Source organism: Dipodomys spectabilis, unplaced genomic scaffold (genome assembly GCF_019054845.1).
Source record: "Dipodomys spectabilis isolate Male_0828 unplaced genomic scaffold, ASM1905484v1 ptg000399l, whole genome shotgun sequence".
Taxonomy (NCBI): domain Eukaryota; kingdom Metazoa; phylum Chordata; class Mammalia; order Rodentia; family Heteromyidae; genus Dipodomys; species Dipodomys spectabilis.
Window position 1 is genome coordinate 514,112 of NW_024871076.1, and position 19,550 is coordinate 533,661.

The 19,550-nt window shown below is 36.2% G+C and overlaps 1 protein-coding gene across 1 annotated transcript in view; it reads right to left on the reverse strand.

Moving 5' to 3' along the window:
* Positions 1 to 7,742: 7,742 nt before the first annotated feature.
* Zmat1 (zinc finger matrin-type 1) overlaps positions 7,743 to 19,550 on the reverse strand; it is a 39,282-nt gene continuing 27,474 nt past the window's right edge. The window contains 2 exon segments of the mRNA XM_042667414.1: positions 7,743 to 9,048; positions 17,065 to 17,164. Of these exon segments, the coding sequence (XP_042523348.1) occupies positions 7,743 to 9,048; positions 17,065 to 17,164 (1,406 nt within the window).

Genomic DNA, 19,550 nt, shown 5'->3' on the forward strand with positions numbered 1-19,550 from the left:
TAGAGTTCCTACATTTAAAGAGAAGCTTCACTAAACCTTACCTCTCTGTCCAGTGATAGCTTCCTTCTTTGCCTACCTTTTCAGTTTCACACCACAATTTTTTTTTTTTTTTTGTCAGTCATGGGGCTTGAACTCTGGGCTTGGGTGCTGTCCTTGCACTCTTCAGCTCAAGGTGAGTGCTCTACCACTTGAACCTCAGCACCACTTCTGGTTTTCTAGTGCTTTTTATTGGAGATAAGAGTCTCACAGAGTTTCCTCCTAGGACTGGCTTTGAACCACAATCCTCAAATCTCAGCCTCCTGAGTAGCTAGGATTACAGGCGTGAGCCACCAGCACCTGGCTCACCACAATTTTCTATAAGCACATTACACCAACTTAAGACCATCAGAAATTATCCAGACCAGCTTTCTCTCATCTTTTTGTGTTTAGGTAAATAAATACCCATGGTCTGTCATAGTCCATTATGTGTTATTATTACAGAATACCCAAGACGGGGTAATTTATAAAGAATACACACTTGGCTAGATGTCAACAAAACCAAGGTAATGACAGATTTGACATGTAGAAAGGATGTGGTCTCCACTTATTAGCTGGTGCCTTGAATGCTGTCACTCAAATGGCAAAAAATATTGAAGAGAGTGAAAGCACTTCCACAAGGCTATATATTGTAGTGGAACACTGTTGCCAAACTAACCACATAACATTAGGCCTCATCTCCAAACATTGCTGCATTGAGGATTATGTTTCCAGAAAAAAAATGTTGAAAGGGACAAAAACCATTTAAATCCCAACAGACCAAGCCTTTTGTTCCTTGTTTGTAAAAGTCCTCTGGGTTTGATATTACTCTCTCCATATGCCTAGCCTCTGCTGTATACTCTCAGGTAGGCAGCTCCCTCTGTGGAAAGCCTATTCTTTCTCTGTTCCTGATTCTCCTTTCCCAGGGAACTTCTCCTGGAAACTTTCAGACCTTTTGCAATCTTGATACTATTTATTGGATCTTTGAGCCCAGTCCCACCAAACCTCTTCCTTTTTCATCTTATCAGAACAGTACTCTGGTGCTCAGCATGAATGACAGGAAGAAATGATGGGTGAAAGAGCTTGCTCTCCTGCAGGGTGGAGTACAAAAATATCATCTCATGCAAGAGAATGATATAGTCATTAATTACATAAAATGAGTTGTTTTATGGGGTGAGTTATGGATCAAATATGAAATGTCCTTCACAAGCTTATGTGTAAAAGCTTAGGTCCGTAGTTAAGGGTGGTATTTTGGGAAGTGCTGGATGATGGGAATCTGCTGTTCTCATAACTCAATGTTGCTCCCAAGGCTTGGCCCACTGACTCCCCTCTACCCCAGTGGGACCTTGTTGAAATTCTCCAGCCCTTTCTCCAGCTCAGAATCTTAAATCTACATGAAAGCACCCTTGCCTAGGATATAGGTACCTGAGTTCTTCCAAGCAGATGAGGCAGGGGACTTGCTCAAATAGGTTCTCAGAGCCAGATCTGCATCTTAAGCTCTCTTTGAACCTTCCAGCTACCTAAGACCCTGCCCTCCAGCAAGCCTACTGTCTCCAGATTTTCCTCAGGTCACCAGCTTTCTCTTCAACTTTGCATTAAAATCGATGTGCTCTGTTGAGTTTGCTTTCTGCTCTTTCTCATAACTCAGTTTCCTAACACTAAGTATTTTAGTATGTGAAGTTTTATTGGAGGAAGTAGGTTCCTGGAGTGGGTCCTTGAGGTATCTTGTCCTGACCCTTTCCTGTGTCTGTTTCCTCCAGCATCAGGTGAACAGCCTTCTCTTCTACATACTTTTGCTACCACAATGTTCTGGCTCACCGTGAGCCCAGAATAAACAGAGTCTGAGAGTATGAAGTCTCTGAAATCATGAGCTAAAATGAAGTTTTCCTCTGTTAAGTTGTTTCTGTGAGATATTTGTGTACAGTGACAAAAAGTCTAGCATCAGTTATCATAGTTAGGGAAGTGAATGTATGTATGTATGAATGAATGAATACAATGACAGTCAGTTCAATTTAGACTTCAGATAAACAAGTATTTTTTTACTAGCTTGTCCAAAATATTGGTTGGGATATTTATGCTAAAATTACCTATTTGTATGAAATTTAAATGGCACTGGGCATTCTTTAGTTTATTTATTAATCCAAGAGCTCAGAGGGTTCAAGGGAGATCTGATGAAGACAAAGAGTGAAGGTATTCAAGGATACCTAGAACTTGGGAGCTGAAGTAGGAGGATTGCAAGTTCAAGGCCAGCCTGGGTTACATAGTGAGACTCTGCTTCCTTCCCATCACCAAAGTTTGAAAAAAATACTGTTAACATTTCCAAATGTACTGTATCTGTATTTTTTAGTTTAAATGAACTTTATTTTTAGACAACCTACATGACATATTTTTTCCTTAAAAAACAATGTCTCCACTCCAAATAAACAAAAAATATGGAACACTTCATGAATTTGTGTGTCATGTATTTTTTATTGTGTTTTTGCTGTGTTTACATTTCACTAGTCTTGGTTAGCAAGTCATCACTCTCACTTTTTTGTAAGCTTATTTTGTTGTCTATGTACTTTCTGACATGACATATGCTTTCTTTGATTCCTCACCCATACTACTTGAATGTCCCCTTTTCACTTACAATGTTTCTTCTCTGTTCAATTTGAATTTTGAGATGATTGTGAAGAAAGGAGACTGGGTCTAAGCAACATGCCTTGTCCTCACAGCTGTCTTGGCACCTAGCTGGGTGATGGGGGCTTTGCACCCAGCTTCAAAAGCTTAGAGGTGAGACAAGCCATTCTTTGAATTGAAGATGCTTAGCTGCAAGAGAGCTAGGAGAGTTCTGCTTCAGAGAATTGCACAAACCATGTTTAGCCCCAGGGGAGCTTTGCTATTATCTCTATAAATGGTTTTATTTGCTCACCTATGAGTATCTCCCTGTATGGAAAGTTTAGCTGGCCCCTGAGCTACTTCCGTAGATGGAAAGTTTTGGTGATACCTGAGTACCTAGAAATATCTGAGTATTTCCATATAATATCTGCTTCTGTTAGAATTGGGTCTCCAACCCAACATGTGGTTTTGTCTTTAAATGCTTTGTGCAAGCAAGTCCTGTGCTGGCCTGCAGGTCTTTTCGACAATAGTCCACGTGCAGTTGACCATATAAAGTCTCCAATAAAGACTCCCAATTCAACCTCTGAAAATGTGGCTTCTCTGTTTCTTGCTGACTGAATTCTCCACAACAATTGATTCTCCTTTTCTAAGTAGAATTGTTCTTCTGGAGGAAAATATATGATGGATAGTTCCCAAATCCTCAAAGATTTTGTTCACTACAGCTTTTTATCTCAATGATTCAGTTTAGTTTTCTTCACTTACTTGTAATCTCTTCAAATGATTCAATTTCTCTCAAACATGTTTTCCTAGTTTGATCAAGAAATACTGATGTCTCTGATTAGGATAATGGCAGTGAAGGTGGAGAAAATTGAACATTAAGGTAGATATGTTGGTGATATGTTCATGAGGAATTTCTCATGCTTAATTGAGGGAAGAAAAGTATGATTTCTAGCTTGAGCAACTGCATAAAGGTTTGATAGATAAGAGAAACTAGGAGGTGAGTGACTAGTAATGGCAGAAGCAGAATTCTACTTTGGCTATATTAAGTTTTCAGTATCTGTTACTTATGTGAATATATCAAAGAAATAAATCCTTTTCTTCTTTTCTTAATGTCAGTCTTAGGGCCTCATGCTTTGTTTTTTTCCCACTTCTGGCTGGTACTCAACTACTTGGGCCATGCCTCCAGTTTTGAAGGAATAAATCCTTGAACAGACAGAACTTAGTTTTGGATGCCTCTTCCCATCCATTAAGCTCGTTACTCTTGCTATACGCAACACTTTTCATCATACTTATCATAGCTTTTATCACATTCATGTTGCAATTACCTGTTCATGTTCTATCTTCTCTATTGGACACAGTTTTTTGAGAACAGAACCTGTGTTCATTTTCTTCCCTCAAGTTCCTTCCTAGCACATACTGATTCTTTTCTCAATCCATGCATATGACAAAATACTGATTTTTTCCAAAGATAGTCATATTCTTCAAAACTTCTAATTTTTAAAATTTGTAATTTGAAGATTAGGAATGTGGCTTAGTGGTAGAGTGCTTGACTAGCATGCATAAAATCCTGGGTTTGATTCCTCAATACCACAAAAACAGAAAAAGCTGGAAGTGCCACTGTGGCTCAAGTGGTGGAGCTCTAGTCTTGAGCACAGAGAAGCTCAGGGACAGAGCCCAGGCCCTGAGTTCAAGCCCCGTGGACAGCAAAATATATAAATTAATAAACATGTTTTATAATTTCAGTACTTTGAATATTATTTTTTCAAATCCAGTCTGTTTGCTTCCTGTATCTTTAGTTCCATTTAAGATATCTATATATCTATATATCTACACATCTACATATATATATAAATATATCTGAAATTAGACACTATTAATTACTTGTTCTGTGTAGGGTTTTCAATATATTTGTATTTATCTCTGGTTATATGTGAATTTATGTCTCAATATTATTCTTTTAAACCAAATGTAATACATTTCCCTACATTGTTTTCACTTGTAATATCTTTTTTTTTTTTTTTTTTTTTTGTCGGTCGTGGGGCTTGAACTCTGGGCCTGGACGCTGTCCCTCAGTTCTTCAGCTCAAGGCGAGCGCTCTACCACTTGAGCTACAGCGCCACTTCCGGTTTTCTGGTGTTTTATTGGAGATAGGAGTCTCACGGTCTCTCTTGCCCGGGCTGGCTTTGAACCGTGATCCTCAGATCTCAGCCTCCTGAGTAGCTAAGCTTACAGGCGTGAGCCACCAGCGCCCGGCTTTCACTTGTAATATCTTAAACTAAGTCTCCTCAAATATTTTTGTGCTGTTTTCCATACACAAATGTAGGTTTTGCAATTAGTATTATTAAATTTTATCTTAGATGCAGCACACATCTCCAAAAGCGGAGATCATTTTGGATTCTGCACATGTATTTAAATGCCATTATTTATACATACTCTTACCTCCAAGTACTCATAGCCAGAGAATGAGAGGAGAAGAAATGTATCAAAGATGAGTTCCAGGTCCTTGTCATCAGCTACAACCAGAAAGTGTAGAAGTTTTCTAGCTACATGACATTTATTTTTGGAAAATGTTTCTGTCTTAAAATCTGTAAAAGACATTTTCCTAGCTAATACTGTAATCAATACCACACCATCTTCTTTCCCTCCACTCTCTATACCACCATATTTGTTTGCTTATTATTTACTTTCTTATGTGCCAATACTGGGACTTGAACTTAGGGCCTCTCACTTTGATTTGGCTGTTTGCTCAAGGGTGGTGCTCTAACACTTGAGCCATACCCCCACTTCCTATAATTAAATGATTTACCCACCAAAGCTTAAAACCATATGTGGCTATTCTTCATGCAATACTTTTTATATATTTTCAAACAATCACAGTATTTTACTATCCTAATGAATACATCTGTGATATATATCATATATCATTCATATATCTGCATATATATGAATCCCTCCATATATATATAGATATGAATCCCTTTCAGATTAGTCAAAAGTGGATTTATGAAAGAATATTTCCAACTTAAAAATTATAATAATTCTTTTGTACTTATTTTGCATTTTCTGTGAAAAAATACATTTTTGTATGTGCTCAAAAAAGAGAATTTGCCTAGGTTGAAAATCCAGCTTATTTGCTCTGCCATGGATTCCACTCCCCCGCTGCCGCCCCCCCCCCCCCCCGCCATCTCCTTCAAATGTCTAATAGAACCAAAGTTGATTTTATTACCATCTAGTTGTTTTGTATTATTCATTCAACTAGCTATAAAGCCAACCAATAATACAATGCTTCAGCACATATTTATTCAAATCACAAGGGGAAAAATGGCAAAATTTACTTATTTTTGCTAGGATTGGCAAGATATATTAGCTTATTGTTCCTATTCCTAGCAACTCTATATTGGATTCTGATTCAACATATTAAATAAGAATCAATTGTAACATATTAAATATGTTTACTTCACATGACAACTTGATTGTACAACTAAGACAAATCCTAGATTGGAATGACGTGACACAGTAGTGATTCTCAAATGCCTACAGGAGGTGATGATCATAAAAAGGGAGAAATAGAGTATAAAAATTGAAAACCAAAGAATTGAAAGGTAATAAACCCTCATGACTCTCTACTCCTTTAAAATTTTCCTTCTTCAGTTTCAAGTAATTAGTTGACGGTATTTTGCTAAGCTTAAACTGTGCTAAAGATTGAATACTAGCTTGTATTGCTCATGATGTAAAAGAAATGGAAATAGTTATGTCTGTGAACTGTGATCTCCCCTGAGGATAAAGTAAATACTGTTTAATTATTGCCACTCACCCTTAGAATAATCACTTTTACAAAGAAAATGATCATTTACATTAAGCAAGACGTAGAAATTAGAATACTTTAATATATAAACATTTCCAGAATATAGATTGCTTTTTATCTATACTTTTTGAGAACTTTTATAAAGTATATATCATATAAGTTTATTATAGACTATTTTGTTTTCCACTTCCAAAAGTAGAAAATACAAAAATACACTGCAAATTAGATTTAACAAAGAAAAAACCAGTCTAAATTCTTTCATATATTTCCTGTAAAGATACTGAGAAACATGAACAAACACACAACAGTAATAAAATATTATCAACTCTAATGCAAATCCAAAAAGGAATGGATTCTGCAAGGTTTGCTCTCTGACAGCTCCACCATGTTTCCAAGATTAAAACAAGATCAGGTGAACTCAGGGTGGTTTGGTTATAAACAACATTTGGTAATCCTCTCATTTAAAATAATTTCCCTAATGGATAAAAAATTCACTATGCTGCAGTTTTATGAACACAGTAGAAACAACACCATTTAGGAAAACTACATAATATGTAAGAATCAGATAACAATTATTCGTTGTTTGTATCTTCTTACAAAATGAAAGTAACTTGATGAAAACATATTGAATACTTTCACTTCACTTGGCTTTTGATAAAGATTAAATTATGCTTCCACACAGAAAATTCAAGTAACACAAGTTTCATGAAACTAAACTTTTCAGTCTACACTTTAAAATTTTAAGAAAACAAAGCTGGAGAGTTTAAAATCCAAGAGCAGACTCATCCCAAAATATTGAGTCTTATTTTTTCAGTAGTTTTCTTTCTCTCTTTGTTCTTCTGTTCTCTTTCTCTCAGTCACTAGGTTCAGGCTTATGAGTTTCTCCTTTCATTTAGGGTTCCAGAGAATGGAAAAAAGGAGGGAAGGAAGAAAGGGAGGGAGGAAAGGAGGAATTCAGCTTTCCTCAACTGACACTGACTGCATCTACCTTTTTGTTTCCCATCTGATATTTTTTCTTTATATAACTTAACATTCTCAATTGGTTTCTTGGGTAAATAAAAGCTTAAAATTCAACAGTAGACTCATCCCAAAATATTTACACTTCTCTTTTCAATTAGTTTCTTTTTGTCTGATGTTATGTTCTCAAAGCTAGATTTAAGCTTCCTTGTATCTTTATTTCTTCTTTCAATTCAATTTCAATTTCTGTGCGAACACAAAATACTAAGCTTCCTGAACTGACACTTTCATCTATCTCTTATTGGACACTCCTGTCTTTATCCAAGTCAATATTATTTTCCTTAAAACATCCATGGATAAACATAGTTCAAAATCCGAGTATTGACTCATCCCAAAGTATTTCTTCTTCTGTCCTTTCTTCAATATATTTCTTTTTCTCTCTCTTGTGCTTCCGTTCTTTCTCAGAGGATGCTTCATGGTTTTTTTTATTTTTTCGATGCTTAAGTTTTCCTGAACTGATCTTGACTTTATCTTCCCATCTTTTATTTTGTTTGATGCTCTCATCTTTGTCTAAATTATAGCTCTTTTTCCTTCTATGTCTGGATTGCTCCTTCTCTGGCCTTCCTTTGCTTTCCCCTGGGTGTAGTTTTCTCTTCTGATGTCTGTGTTTATGACTTTCTTGATGGTCCTGGGTAACATTTTCTAAGGGGAAGTGCTTGTAAACTTCACATTCTACACTGTGTGAGCCAGCGTTATTTTTATGCTGACTAAGGCTGAGGGGTACTGGTTTTTCTGAGTATTCTCTAGTGTGGTGGTGATGATGATTCACAGATTCTTGTCTCCTTTTGCTGTCATGAGCAGGTAGTGAATGAGGGAACTGGTTTTTCATAGTCTGTGAACTACTATATGGTCTCATGTAGTGTTGGAAAGTCTCAAATGGGTGTCTTTGTTCAAATATTCTTTGTCTAGGTCTGTTATCAACCATTTCTCCATACTTGTGAGTTTCCATAGAGATACTGAGTATTTTTCCAAAACAAGTCTTTGGCTCTAATCCTCTGGCTTTCTGCACTTCAATGGAATCTTCAAGTTCATTTTGGAAAGAGTCATTTGTCTTGCTTGAATCAGATGTTAACCAATGAGGTAACTGGCCTTCCACTGGTAAAGGATTGTATTGTTGTTGGTAGGTGTGGGAACTGTCAAATGAAAATCTTTGCTGAGCCATTCTTTGTTTGGGCCCAGAATCCACTATTTCTCTGTACTCGTGGTTCATAAAGTTTTCTCTCATATTTCTAAAACAAGTTTTGGGCTCCAGACCTCTGGATTTCTGAACCTTGATGTAATCTTCAAGTTCATCTTGGAAAGAATCTTGTGTCTTTGAATGAGTTGGTAAGTGATGAGGTAACTGGTTTTCTACTGCTTGTGGATTGTTGTATGGTCCTGAGTATGTCTGGAAAGGTTCAAATGGGATGTTTTGTTCAAAAATTTTAAATCTGCGTCTGGAATCAACTTCTCTGTACCCATGTGTTTCCAAAGAATTGTCTTCCATCTTTCTGAAACAAGTTGTGGAGTCAAGCTCTCTGGATTTCTGCACTTTGATATAATTGGCACATTCATCTTGGTAATGGTTTTGTGTCTTCTTTGAATTCTTCACTAGGTTGATTACAAAGGATTCTCTGCAAGGATAATAACAGAAAATTCTTGTAACTAGAATTTTTTGTCCTGAATATTGTCTTTGCTCTCAAAATGAATAAAATTAACAAAAGTTCATGCAAATTATAAAAATTACTTCTTTACAAGAGTTAAAAAGGATGTGTGTGTTAAAATGATACAGTAGTAATATTCAGATATAGTCAGATATTTCTCAGAACCTCACAATTTTGGTGCAAAATTTGTTCCTCAGAATCGGAAGATGAAAAAAAATCAAATCAAAACAAACACAGTACTTTAATGTGGTTTTATGAAATTGAAAGAGAACAATTGTGGGCTGCCAGGACAAGTGGGAGTTATAGAAAGTCAGTAGAATGAAATAGTCAGCAACCAGGTAAAACTCAGAAATATTGGACTGTAGAACTGTAAGACAGAGACCTCTTTCATCCAGTATACAAAAGGGGATGTGTAAAGGGGTTACAAGCAAAAGAGAGAAGGAAGCACTTGGTGAGTGTTTTGAGTGAAGAATCCGGCACAATTTAAGACAGAAGATTTGTACTAGCAAGCCAGTGCTAGGTTTACCAGCTTAGTCACAAATGCTGCAAAAAGAGTCATCTTTAAGAAGAATCCTACGATCTGACATTACTGCTAGGTAGAAAAGAAGTTCTCACATTTTTACATCGTCAAATTCCAACAACTTTTCTGCTTCACTGGCTTATTAAGTAGACACTTTGAGACCTCATGTGAGCCCTGGAAACTGACTGTGACTTGGACACAGTTTGTGGATGTAAGTCTGAATGTTGGGAAGCATGGTCTCTAGAGGCAAGCAGAAAGAGCTTTCATTCAATAGCAGCAGTTGGATCTCTGAGAAGAGCAAGACCAGTCATGTGTGTATTTCTGCACATGTCTGGGAAGGAGACTTATGTGGCTAGAGCTGGAAGAATCACTCAGCATCAGCAACTGTTCCTCTCAGTCTGACCCTAGCAAAGACTGTTTTGGTTTTTATTGCCTTTATCACATACAGAGGTTCAGAGACAATAGAAGACAATCTTCCACTGCTTGGGCATTTCTCAATAATGAAGCATGTTATGTGTGAAGGGTCACTCACTAAGTGGTCTACAAGCTTGGCTGGCAAGAATGACATACCGAGAGCTCTTAAAGTCATTCTAGTCTTGCACACAAAGTTCACTTGGGTGAAAACAGTCATATAGGTATATTGTTTTAGCTTGAGCATGTAGGCAAGGTGATACAGGCATTAGCCTCCATACTACCTGACCTAGTTCAACCTGTTTAGAATTTAGAAAAGAACTTTAGAATTTGCCTTCTATATGACAAACTCAACGCAGAGGCCAAGAAAGAAGTAAGGAGTGTCCCAGTCTCAGCAAGGAGAAATTTCTGGGTTTATTTTTCTGGATTTTTCTCTTTTTTCGAATGGTTTCATTTGGGGTTTGTTATTTTTATTATAAATATGATGTACACAGGGGTCATAGTTACCTAAGTTAAATGAGTACATTTCTTTTTTTTGGGGGGGGGGTCCAGTCGTGGGGCCTGAACTCTGGGCCTGGGCGCTGTCCCTCAGCTCTTCAGCTCAAGGCTAGCACTCTACCACTTGAGCCACAGTGCCACTTCCGGATTTTTTTTTCTGCTTATGTGGTGCTGAGGAATCGAACCCAGGGCCTCATGCATGCAAGGCAAGCGCTCTACCACTTAGCCACCTTCCCAGCCCAGATGAGTACATTTCTTTGTGGACAATGTCTCCCCTTCCCTCCCTGTATCCCAGTTCCCTCACTATTTTTAATCGTTTATCTATCTCACATTCTTCTTACATATTGCATCCCTTTCTATTCTGCTTCCCCCCACTTTCCCTTTTTATAACTTTATCATTAATTTTACCTTTATTAGATTTTAAATTTTATTTATTTTATTTATTAATTTTTAGGTCCAAGACTGGGACTTGAACTCCATACCTGATGTTTTGTTCATTGGTTAGTGCTCTGCCAATTGAGCCATGCTTCCAAACCTGAGAATTGGTTTTTTTTTTTTTCCTTTTTAGATCCAAAATCAGGTCTCAAACTTCAGTACCTGTTTTTGGTCATTGGCTAGTGCTGTACTAATTGAACCATGCCTTCAACTCCTTAAATTTGCCATCATAATTGTGTGTCTGGGTGCTGTTCTAGAGCTTTATGTGCTCAACAACCAGTGTTCTACCATTTGAGCCACAGCTCCACTTCCAATTTTTTTTAGCTTCTTCATTTTTTTTTTCCTTTTTTGCAAATCCTCGGGCTTGAACTTGGGGTTTGGACACTGTCCCTAAGCCTTTCTGTGCTCAAGGCTAGGGCTCTACCACTTGAGCCACAGCACCACTTCTGGCTTTTTATTACAGAAAGAGTCTCATGGACTTTTCTGTCCAGGCTGGCTTTGAGCCACAATCCTCAGGTCTCAGCCTCCCGAGTAGCTAAGATTACAGGCATGAGCCACTGGTGCCCAGACAGTTTTCCTAACATTATTTTTAACCACTTCATTTGCATTATTGATGGGATTGAGTGTTTCTGGTTTTATACTTAGAGATCTTGTTTGCTTTTTGTATTGTTGCTACTGCTATTGAGATATTGGGGATTGAGCTAATCACTAAGAAGACTCCTACATAAAAATGGAAGAACTCTGTTCAAATCACAACACAGAAACACCAGGAATAATAAAACCTAAGTCAACATGACTCCTCCAGAAGTTTCTAACTCTTCAATAAGTAATTCAAAATTAGTGAATCAGATGAAATGCTGGGCAAAGAATTCAAAAGACTCTTTTTAAAAACATGTTAATAGCATATGTTAGTTGTGCAAAGAGGTTTCACTGTGACATTTCCATACACTTGCACAAAATGTACTCTGATCAAACTCACCCCCTTCTTCACTCTCCTTCATCCTACTTCCCAATTTCTTAAAACAATTTCAGCAGATTTCATTATTATATTTTGTACATGCAAATATACTACTTCAACAATATCCACTCCCATACACCCTCTACCTTGGCCCTCATGACTCCAATGTACCCACCCTCAATAAAACTTGTTTTGATTTCCTGTCTATTTTTAAGTGTGTATTAATTGTATAAAGGGGTTTCACTATGGTAATTCACATGTGCATACATTTTAATCATCTCTGTTTCATCTATTGCTATCTCTTTTCCTACCTACCCTCTCACTCTTTCGCTGATATTTCTTATGCAATCTCTGTATATACATGCAACGTTATCTTATTTGATATTATTTATCCTATGTCTCAAAAGCCTATTTTCAAAAGATGATCTATGATTTCAAATAAGAATACAAAGAAACCATCAAAGTAAGAAAGTACAGGTTATGAATAAGAAACCCAGCAAAGAAATATTCTGAAATAAACCAAATGGAAATCTTGGAAATTCCAATCAAGAGCCCAAAAGATAACCAAGAGTAAAAGACCCTGAATTCAAGTCCTCAGTACAAATACACACGCAGACACACAGACAAAGAAAAATTAAAAATGAAAACATTAAATGAAAAGGACATTAAATAAAAAGAACACCAGCAATCATGACTAATAAGCTATATGGAAGCAGAAGAAAGAATGCCAGGGTTTGAAGACAAGATGGGTGCACTAGTACATTCAGATAGTAAAAAAAATGCAAGAAAATGACCAAACATTAAAGATATAGAGGACACAAATTTATCCCAAAAACAAATCTTGAGAATTTTTGGAGCCTGGTACAGGTGGCTCACACCTGTAATCCAACACTTTAGGTGGCTGATATCTGAAGGGTCAAAGTTCAAAGCAAGAAAGTCCATCAGACTCCAACTCCAAAACAGCCAACAAAAAAATGGGCTGGAGTGGAAACATGGCTCAAGTGGTTAGAACAAACAAGTCTAGAAAACAAGCCTACTAAGCGTGAGGTCCTGAGTGCAAACCGTGGTACCAACAACAACAAAAAAGCACAAAAACACTACTTAGTGATATAATAGCAAAAAAAATTTCTTTCTTTCTTTTTTTTTTGGCTCCGGTCGTGGGGCCTGAACTCTGGGCCTGGGTGCTGTCCCTCGCTCTTCAGCTCAAAGCTAGCGCTCTACCACTTGAGCCACAGCGCCACTTCCGGCTTTTTCTTTTGCTTATGTGGTGCTGAGGAATCGAACCCAGGGCTTCATGCATGCAAGGCAAGCGCTCTACCACTGAGCCACCTTCCCAGCTCAGCAAAAAAAATTCTAAATCAAGGAAAATATATGGACATCCAGACACAGGGGGCTTTAGTATCCCAATAAGGCATGATTCAAAATGAACATATCTGTCATATTATAGTTAAACTGCTAAATGTACAAGTAAAGAATATCAAATGCTATAAGAAGCACCAAATCACTTACGAGGGCAAACCTATCAGAATAAAAGCTGACTCAGTAGCAGAAACCTTAAAGGCCAAGCAGGCATGAAATGATGTACTTCAAACAAAGATATTATGTCGAAAAATGAACTTTACAACTTTGGTGGGGGAGGCAGGGGACAGGGGATGGGGGAGGGAGATGGGAAGGGATGGGAAGGGGAAACAAAGGAAGAGGCAATAATGCTTGATAAGAAATGTACTTATTACCTTGCCCATGTAATTGTAACCCTTCTGTAGGGTATTTTTACAATAAAAAAAGAAAGAACTGCCAATTAAGATTACTATATCCAGCAATGTCATCCTATAACATTTAAGAAGAAATAAAGACTTTCCTTGATATGCATAAACCAATTCATGAACAGATGCCAGTATTTTAGAAAATTCCGAGAGCAGTCCTATATACAGACAAAGAAAGATAATATATACAACTATGAAGACTTGGAAAATAATAAATCACACTAAAAGAACAGTTAAATAAGAATTAAGAAAGAATCAAATGTTATTAACTTAGCAAAACAGCAAGCCTCTAAGATGAATGAGTGAAAAAAGGAATACACAATATTTCAGGAGAAAAAGGCAGTAAGCAAACACAAGGGCTAGGGAGTAGCTTAGTAATAAAATGCTTGCCTAACATGTTCAAGGCCCTGGGTTTAACACACACAACAATGAGAATTAGTACAAGTTTTTTTATTAATAACCCTAAATATAAATGGTTTCAACTTCCCAATTAAAAGATGAAGAATAGCTGATTGGATTTAAAAACAAAACCCATAGTCTTACCTCATTGGCAAAGACATGCAGAGTAAAACTGAAAGGATGGTAAAAGTTCCAAGAATACAGAATCCAAAAGCAAGCTTAAGTAACAATACCACATCTGACAAAGAAGACTTCAAACCAAAATTAAAAACAATAAGGAAGATTACTACATACAAATAAATGGACTAATTTAATTAAAAATATATAACAATTATAAATAAATAAATATATATATATATGTGTATGTGCTGAATTCTGGTGTATAAAATTGTATAAAACACATAACTGGGCAAAAAGAACAGAGAAGTCTAGACATAATAATAGTGGGTAATCAATCCATAGATCATTCAGACAAAAAAACTCCCAGAAGCTTCAAAGTTAAACTATATCATAAATTAAAATGACATAACAGACATCTACAAAATATTTCATTTACTAGCACAAAAATACATTTTTTTCAGCTCATGGATTCTGCTTACCAAGTTAGATCACTTTTTAGGCCATAATGGAGGTCTTAACAAGTACAAATACTGAAACAATTTCTTGTATCTTACCAGATCATAATGGAATAAAACTAGAAATCAACAGCAAGCCAACCTACAGAAAATATACAAATGAATGGAAATTGAACAATAGTCTTTTGAATGATCAGTGGGTTATTGAAAAAATCATGGGAGAAAAAACTTTCTAGAATTAAATGTAATGAAAATTAAAACACAACTTATCAGAACTTTTAGGAAATAGCAAAGGCAGTCTTGAGAGGAAAGTTTATAGTCATCAGTGCCTACATTATAAATCAGAGAGACCTCAAACAAATAGCCTAATGACACAACTCAATAACTTATAAAAACAAAAACAAATCCGGCACAATATTACTAGAAGGAAAGAAATAATAAACAAGAGAGATGAAATGGGGACTAAAAGAACAACACAAAGACTCAATGAAACGAAGGGATAGTTCTTTGAAAAGGTAAACATTATGGACAAACCTTTAGTAAAGTTTCCAAAAGAAAGACAAAGAATGCCCAAATTAAAGAAAATAAAGAGGAATAAAGAAATACTACAATGGATACATTACAATTGAGAGAATTATTAGGGAATATTTTGAAAACTTATACTTCAATAAACTGTAAAATGTAGAAGAAATGGATAAACATATATGTATATATACATATATATATATATATATATATATATATATATATATATGCTGCCAGAAAAACTGAACCAAGGTGTTATTTATATATTGACCTGTTAACAGGTCAATAACAAGATAACAAGCCTGGCTCAAAAACCAATATTCTTTAAATGGCTAAATTAACAACGGTAATATGTGAAATTAGTGCAATCCCCATCAAAATTCCAAAACCTTTCATCAAAGAAAGAAATAGAAAAATCAAGCCTAAAATGCATATGGAAGCACAAACTACCCTGAATCCCTTGAACCATGCTAACCTTTGAGAAATAACCAAAGCAATCCCAAGAATAAAAGCAACACTGAGGTTATCACAATACTTAACTTCAAATTATACTATAGAATCATAGTAATGACTACAACATGCTACTGACACCAAAAGAGGCATGAAGACCAATGTAGAAAAGCTAGAAATAAAATCACACAATTACAGACATGTGATCTTTGACAAAGGAGCCAAAGGCATATACTTGAGAAAAGATATCCTCTTCAAAATTTGATATTTGCATATACATGACTGCAACTAGATCTCTGTCTCTCAACTTGAACAACAATCAACTCAAAACAGTTGAGATTGGAAACTTTGATTCTACTAGGAGAAAACGTAGAGCAAACAAGATGTAGGCATAGGCAATGACTTTTGGGATAGAAAGCTCAAGAAAGAATCTCGAGAATTGACAAATGGTATTATATAAGATTATAAAGCTTCTGTACTGCCAATTATCAGAATGAATAAACAATCTGTAGAATTGAAGAAAATTTTTGACAGTTATTATAATGAAATTAGAAGAATATATACAGAATTTTAAAAATTAAGCTGCAAAAAACAATCTGGTCAATGGAGTGAACTGGAGTGAACAGTTTTCTAAAGAAGAAATACAAATGGCCAATACATCCATGAAAAAAAAGTCCAACATCTTCAGCCATCAGGTAAATGTTAATCAAAATTACATTGAAATTCTACTTCATCCCAGTCAGAATGGCAGCCATCAAAGAAACAAACAACAAATGCTGGTGAGGATGCTGGTGGAGGTAGGAGGAGAAGAACTCTAATACACTGTTGCAGGGAATGTAAATTAGTCAAGTCATTATGGTAATAAGTCTGGAGAATCTTCAAAAAACTAAAAATAGAACTACAATATGGTCGGACTGTACATCTACTGGATGTATACCAGAACGTACCAAAGTTACATGAACACCTATGTTTATTGTAGCACTATTGACAATAAGTAAGTTATGGAAACAGTCCATAGGTAGATGAATGGACATACATATAGATGTATGTGTGTATATGTATGTGTGTATATATATGTATTATATAGCCAAAAGAAGAACAAATAAATTTTCAGAAAAATGAATGGAACTAGAAATAATAATTTTAGCAAAGTAAGCTAGACTCAGAAACATGCATGGGTTCTTTTATATGTGGGATCTAAATTAAAAGGCATGAAAGTAGAATAGAAGCTACCAGGAAAGAGTTTAAGGAAAAGAGATGGAGCATAAGAGAAGCTAATGGGGTTAAATTTGATAAAAGTATGTCATATGCATGTATGATAATATCACAATGAAACCAATTATTTTGTGCAATCAATATATGCTAATAAAAAAATTCTCAGGCCTGGAATAAAAGTGAGGATGAAGCCTTGGTCTTTGTTATCATAGGACTATTTTGGCAAAAACCACTTACTTAATTTGATGCTCACTTCCTTGCATGTGAGACCGGAACATATTCAGAGATGTAAAGATGATGCGGCAAATACGACATATGTAAGTACGCATATGAACTGCTGAAAAATCAAAGTTCAAGTTTAAAAGGTCAGTGTGGATACAATTACAATCACCTATTGTTAGATCTGGCTAAAAATGTATTAAAGACCAGCTACTTAAATTTTTCCAAGATTGGGCCCACATAGGTAAATGACTTTGTCAGAGTCTCAGAACCAATTAGTCCAAGAGTTAGCCTCTTAAAGCACATACGTATTAATTTAAGAACCAGAATTCTTAGCTGGGTGCCTGTGGCTCACGCCTGTAATCCTAGCTACTCAGGAGGCTGAGATCTGAGGATCGTGGTTCAAAGCCAGCACAGGCAGGAAAGCTCGTGAGACTCTTATCTCCAATAAACTGCTAGAAAACCAGAGGTGGTGCTGTGGCTCAAGCGGTAGAGCGCTCACCTTGGGCTGAAGAGCACAAGGACAGCGCCCAAGCCCAGAGTTCAAACTCCCACGACAAAAAAAAAAAAAAAAAGAACCAGAATTCTTTATACTACACCGTGTTTTTAACCTTGACTTACTTCCTAAGAATTCATAATCTGCTTGCTTATTGTTATAAGGAGGTGTAGTCTACATTTCAAATTTAGCATAGTTAATTAATCTTTATTCATGTCTTAACGAACCTCATTTTGTTTCTTTGTCTCTAATTCTCTTCCTTCTCTCTCTTTCTTTCTGTATCTTTGCCCTCCTTTCTTCCCTTTTTTTGGGGGAGCAGTGTAGTACTGGGGATTGAACTCTTAGTTTCATGCTTGCTAAACAACACTCTACTACATGGAGCTGTGACCTTAGTCCCTTTACTTTTAGTTTTATTTTTCAGATCAGGTCTCCTATTTTGCGCAGATTGGACTCACACAATGATACCCCTAAATTTGCTTCTCAAGTATTGGAGATTACAGATGTAGGTTACCTAGCCTGGCTTTTTTAATTAATTAATTAATTTGTGATAAAGTCTTGCTAGTCTTTGGTTGTTTTTGTTGTTTTGGCTTAGCCTGGCCTTGAACTATGATCCTCTTGTCACTGTCTTGTGAGTAGTAGGGATCACAGAATGTATCACTATACTTAGTTGCCTCTAATTCTTTTTCTATCCAACATACCCATGAAATATCCCAAAAGATTAAGTAAAAACAATGAATATATATGCATATATATATATATATATATATATATATATATATATATATTGGTGGTGGAGTTTAAACTAAGGGCCTGGGTGCTATCCTTGAGATCTTTTGCTTAAGGCTAGTGCTCTATCACTTTGAGCCACAGCTCCACTTCTGGTTTTATGGTGATTAATTGGACATAAGAGTTTCACAGGCTTTCCTTCCTTAGGCTGGTTTTGAACTACAATCCTGAGGTCTCAGCCTCCTGCACAGCTAGGATTACAGAAATGAGCCACCTGCACCCAGCAACAACAATTGTTTACTCTCTTCACCAGAAATCATTGTAGTATATTAAGTCACCAAAAAAATTTCCACAGATTTTAGAAAAGAGAATTTCAGTGAGCCCCATTCACAGGATAAAATTGGAAACAAAATTCTCAAATCAAATTGCTAGTAACCATTTCAAAAGAGTCAGTTAAGTATAAAATAGGAACTGTAAGGGAACTCTACTGCATTGTTGGTGGGAGTGTAAACTTGTTCAAACACTTTGGAAAGCAGTATGGAGGTTCCTCAAAAGACTCTACATAGAGCTCCCCTAGGACCCAGCAATCCCACTTTTGGGCATTTACCCTAACGATCACAAACAAGGCTATACTAAAGCTACCAGCACAACTATATTTATCGCAGCACTGTTTACTATAGCTAAGATATAGAACCAACCCAGATGCCCCTCAGTAGATGAATGGATCAAGACAATGTGATATATATTATATAATATATATAATATATATAAACACACACACAATGGAATTCTATGCCTCCATCAGAAAGAATGACACTGCCCCATTTGTTAGGAAATGGAAAGACTTGGAAAAAAATATATTAAGTGAAGTAAGCCAGGCCCCAAAACACATAAGTCCCATGGTTCCCTTATTTGCAATAACTAGTATATGTCTAGGGCAAGCAGAAAAGGTCAAAAGGTATGTACATATTACCATATAAGATAATGCTAAGTGAAATGAACCCCAAGGTAGGGACATGAGGTTTTATCTTTCTTGATGTTGTTTTCAATGTATTTATAATGTACCATGTGATCATTTTTTTCTTTTTTATGTTCTTCCCCCATGGTATAACCCCTGCTTACACTGTATTTGATTCTGGTGCCCTGCATCTTGTATATACATTTTTCTAAATTGGGGAGGGGAAAGGAAATAACAAAATGCTGAAATAAAGATATAGGTTGACCTATTGTAATTGAGATGTACAAGACACTATGTCAAAAATGAACTATACAACTTCGGAGT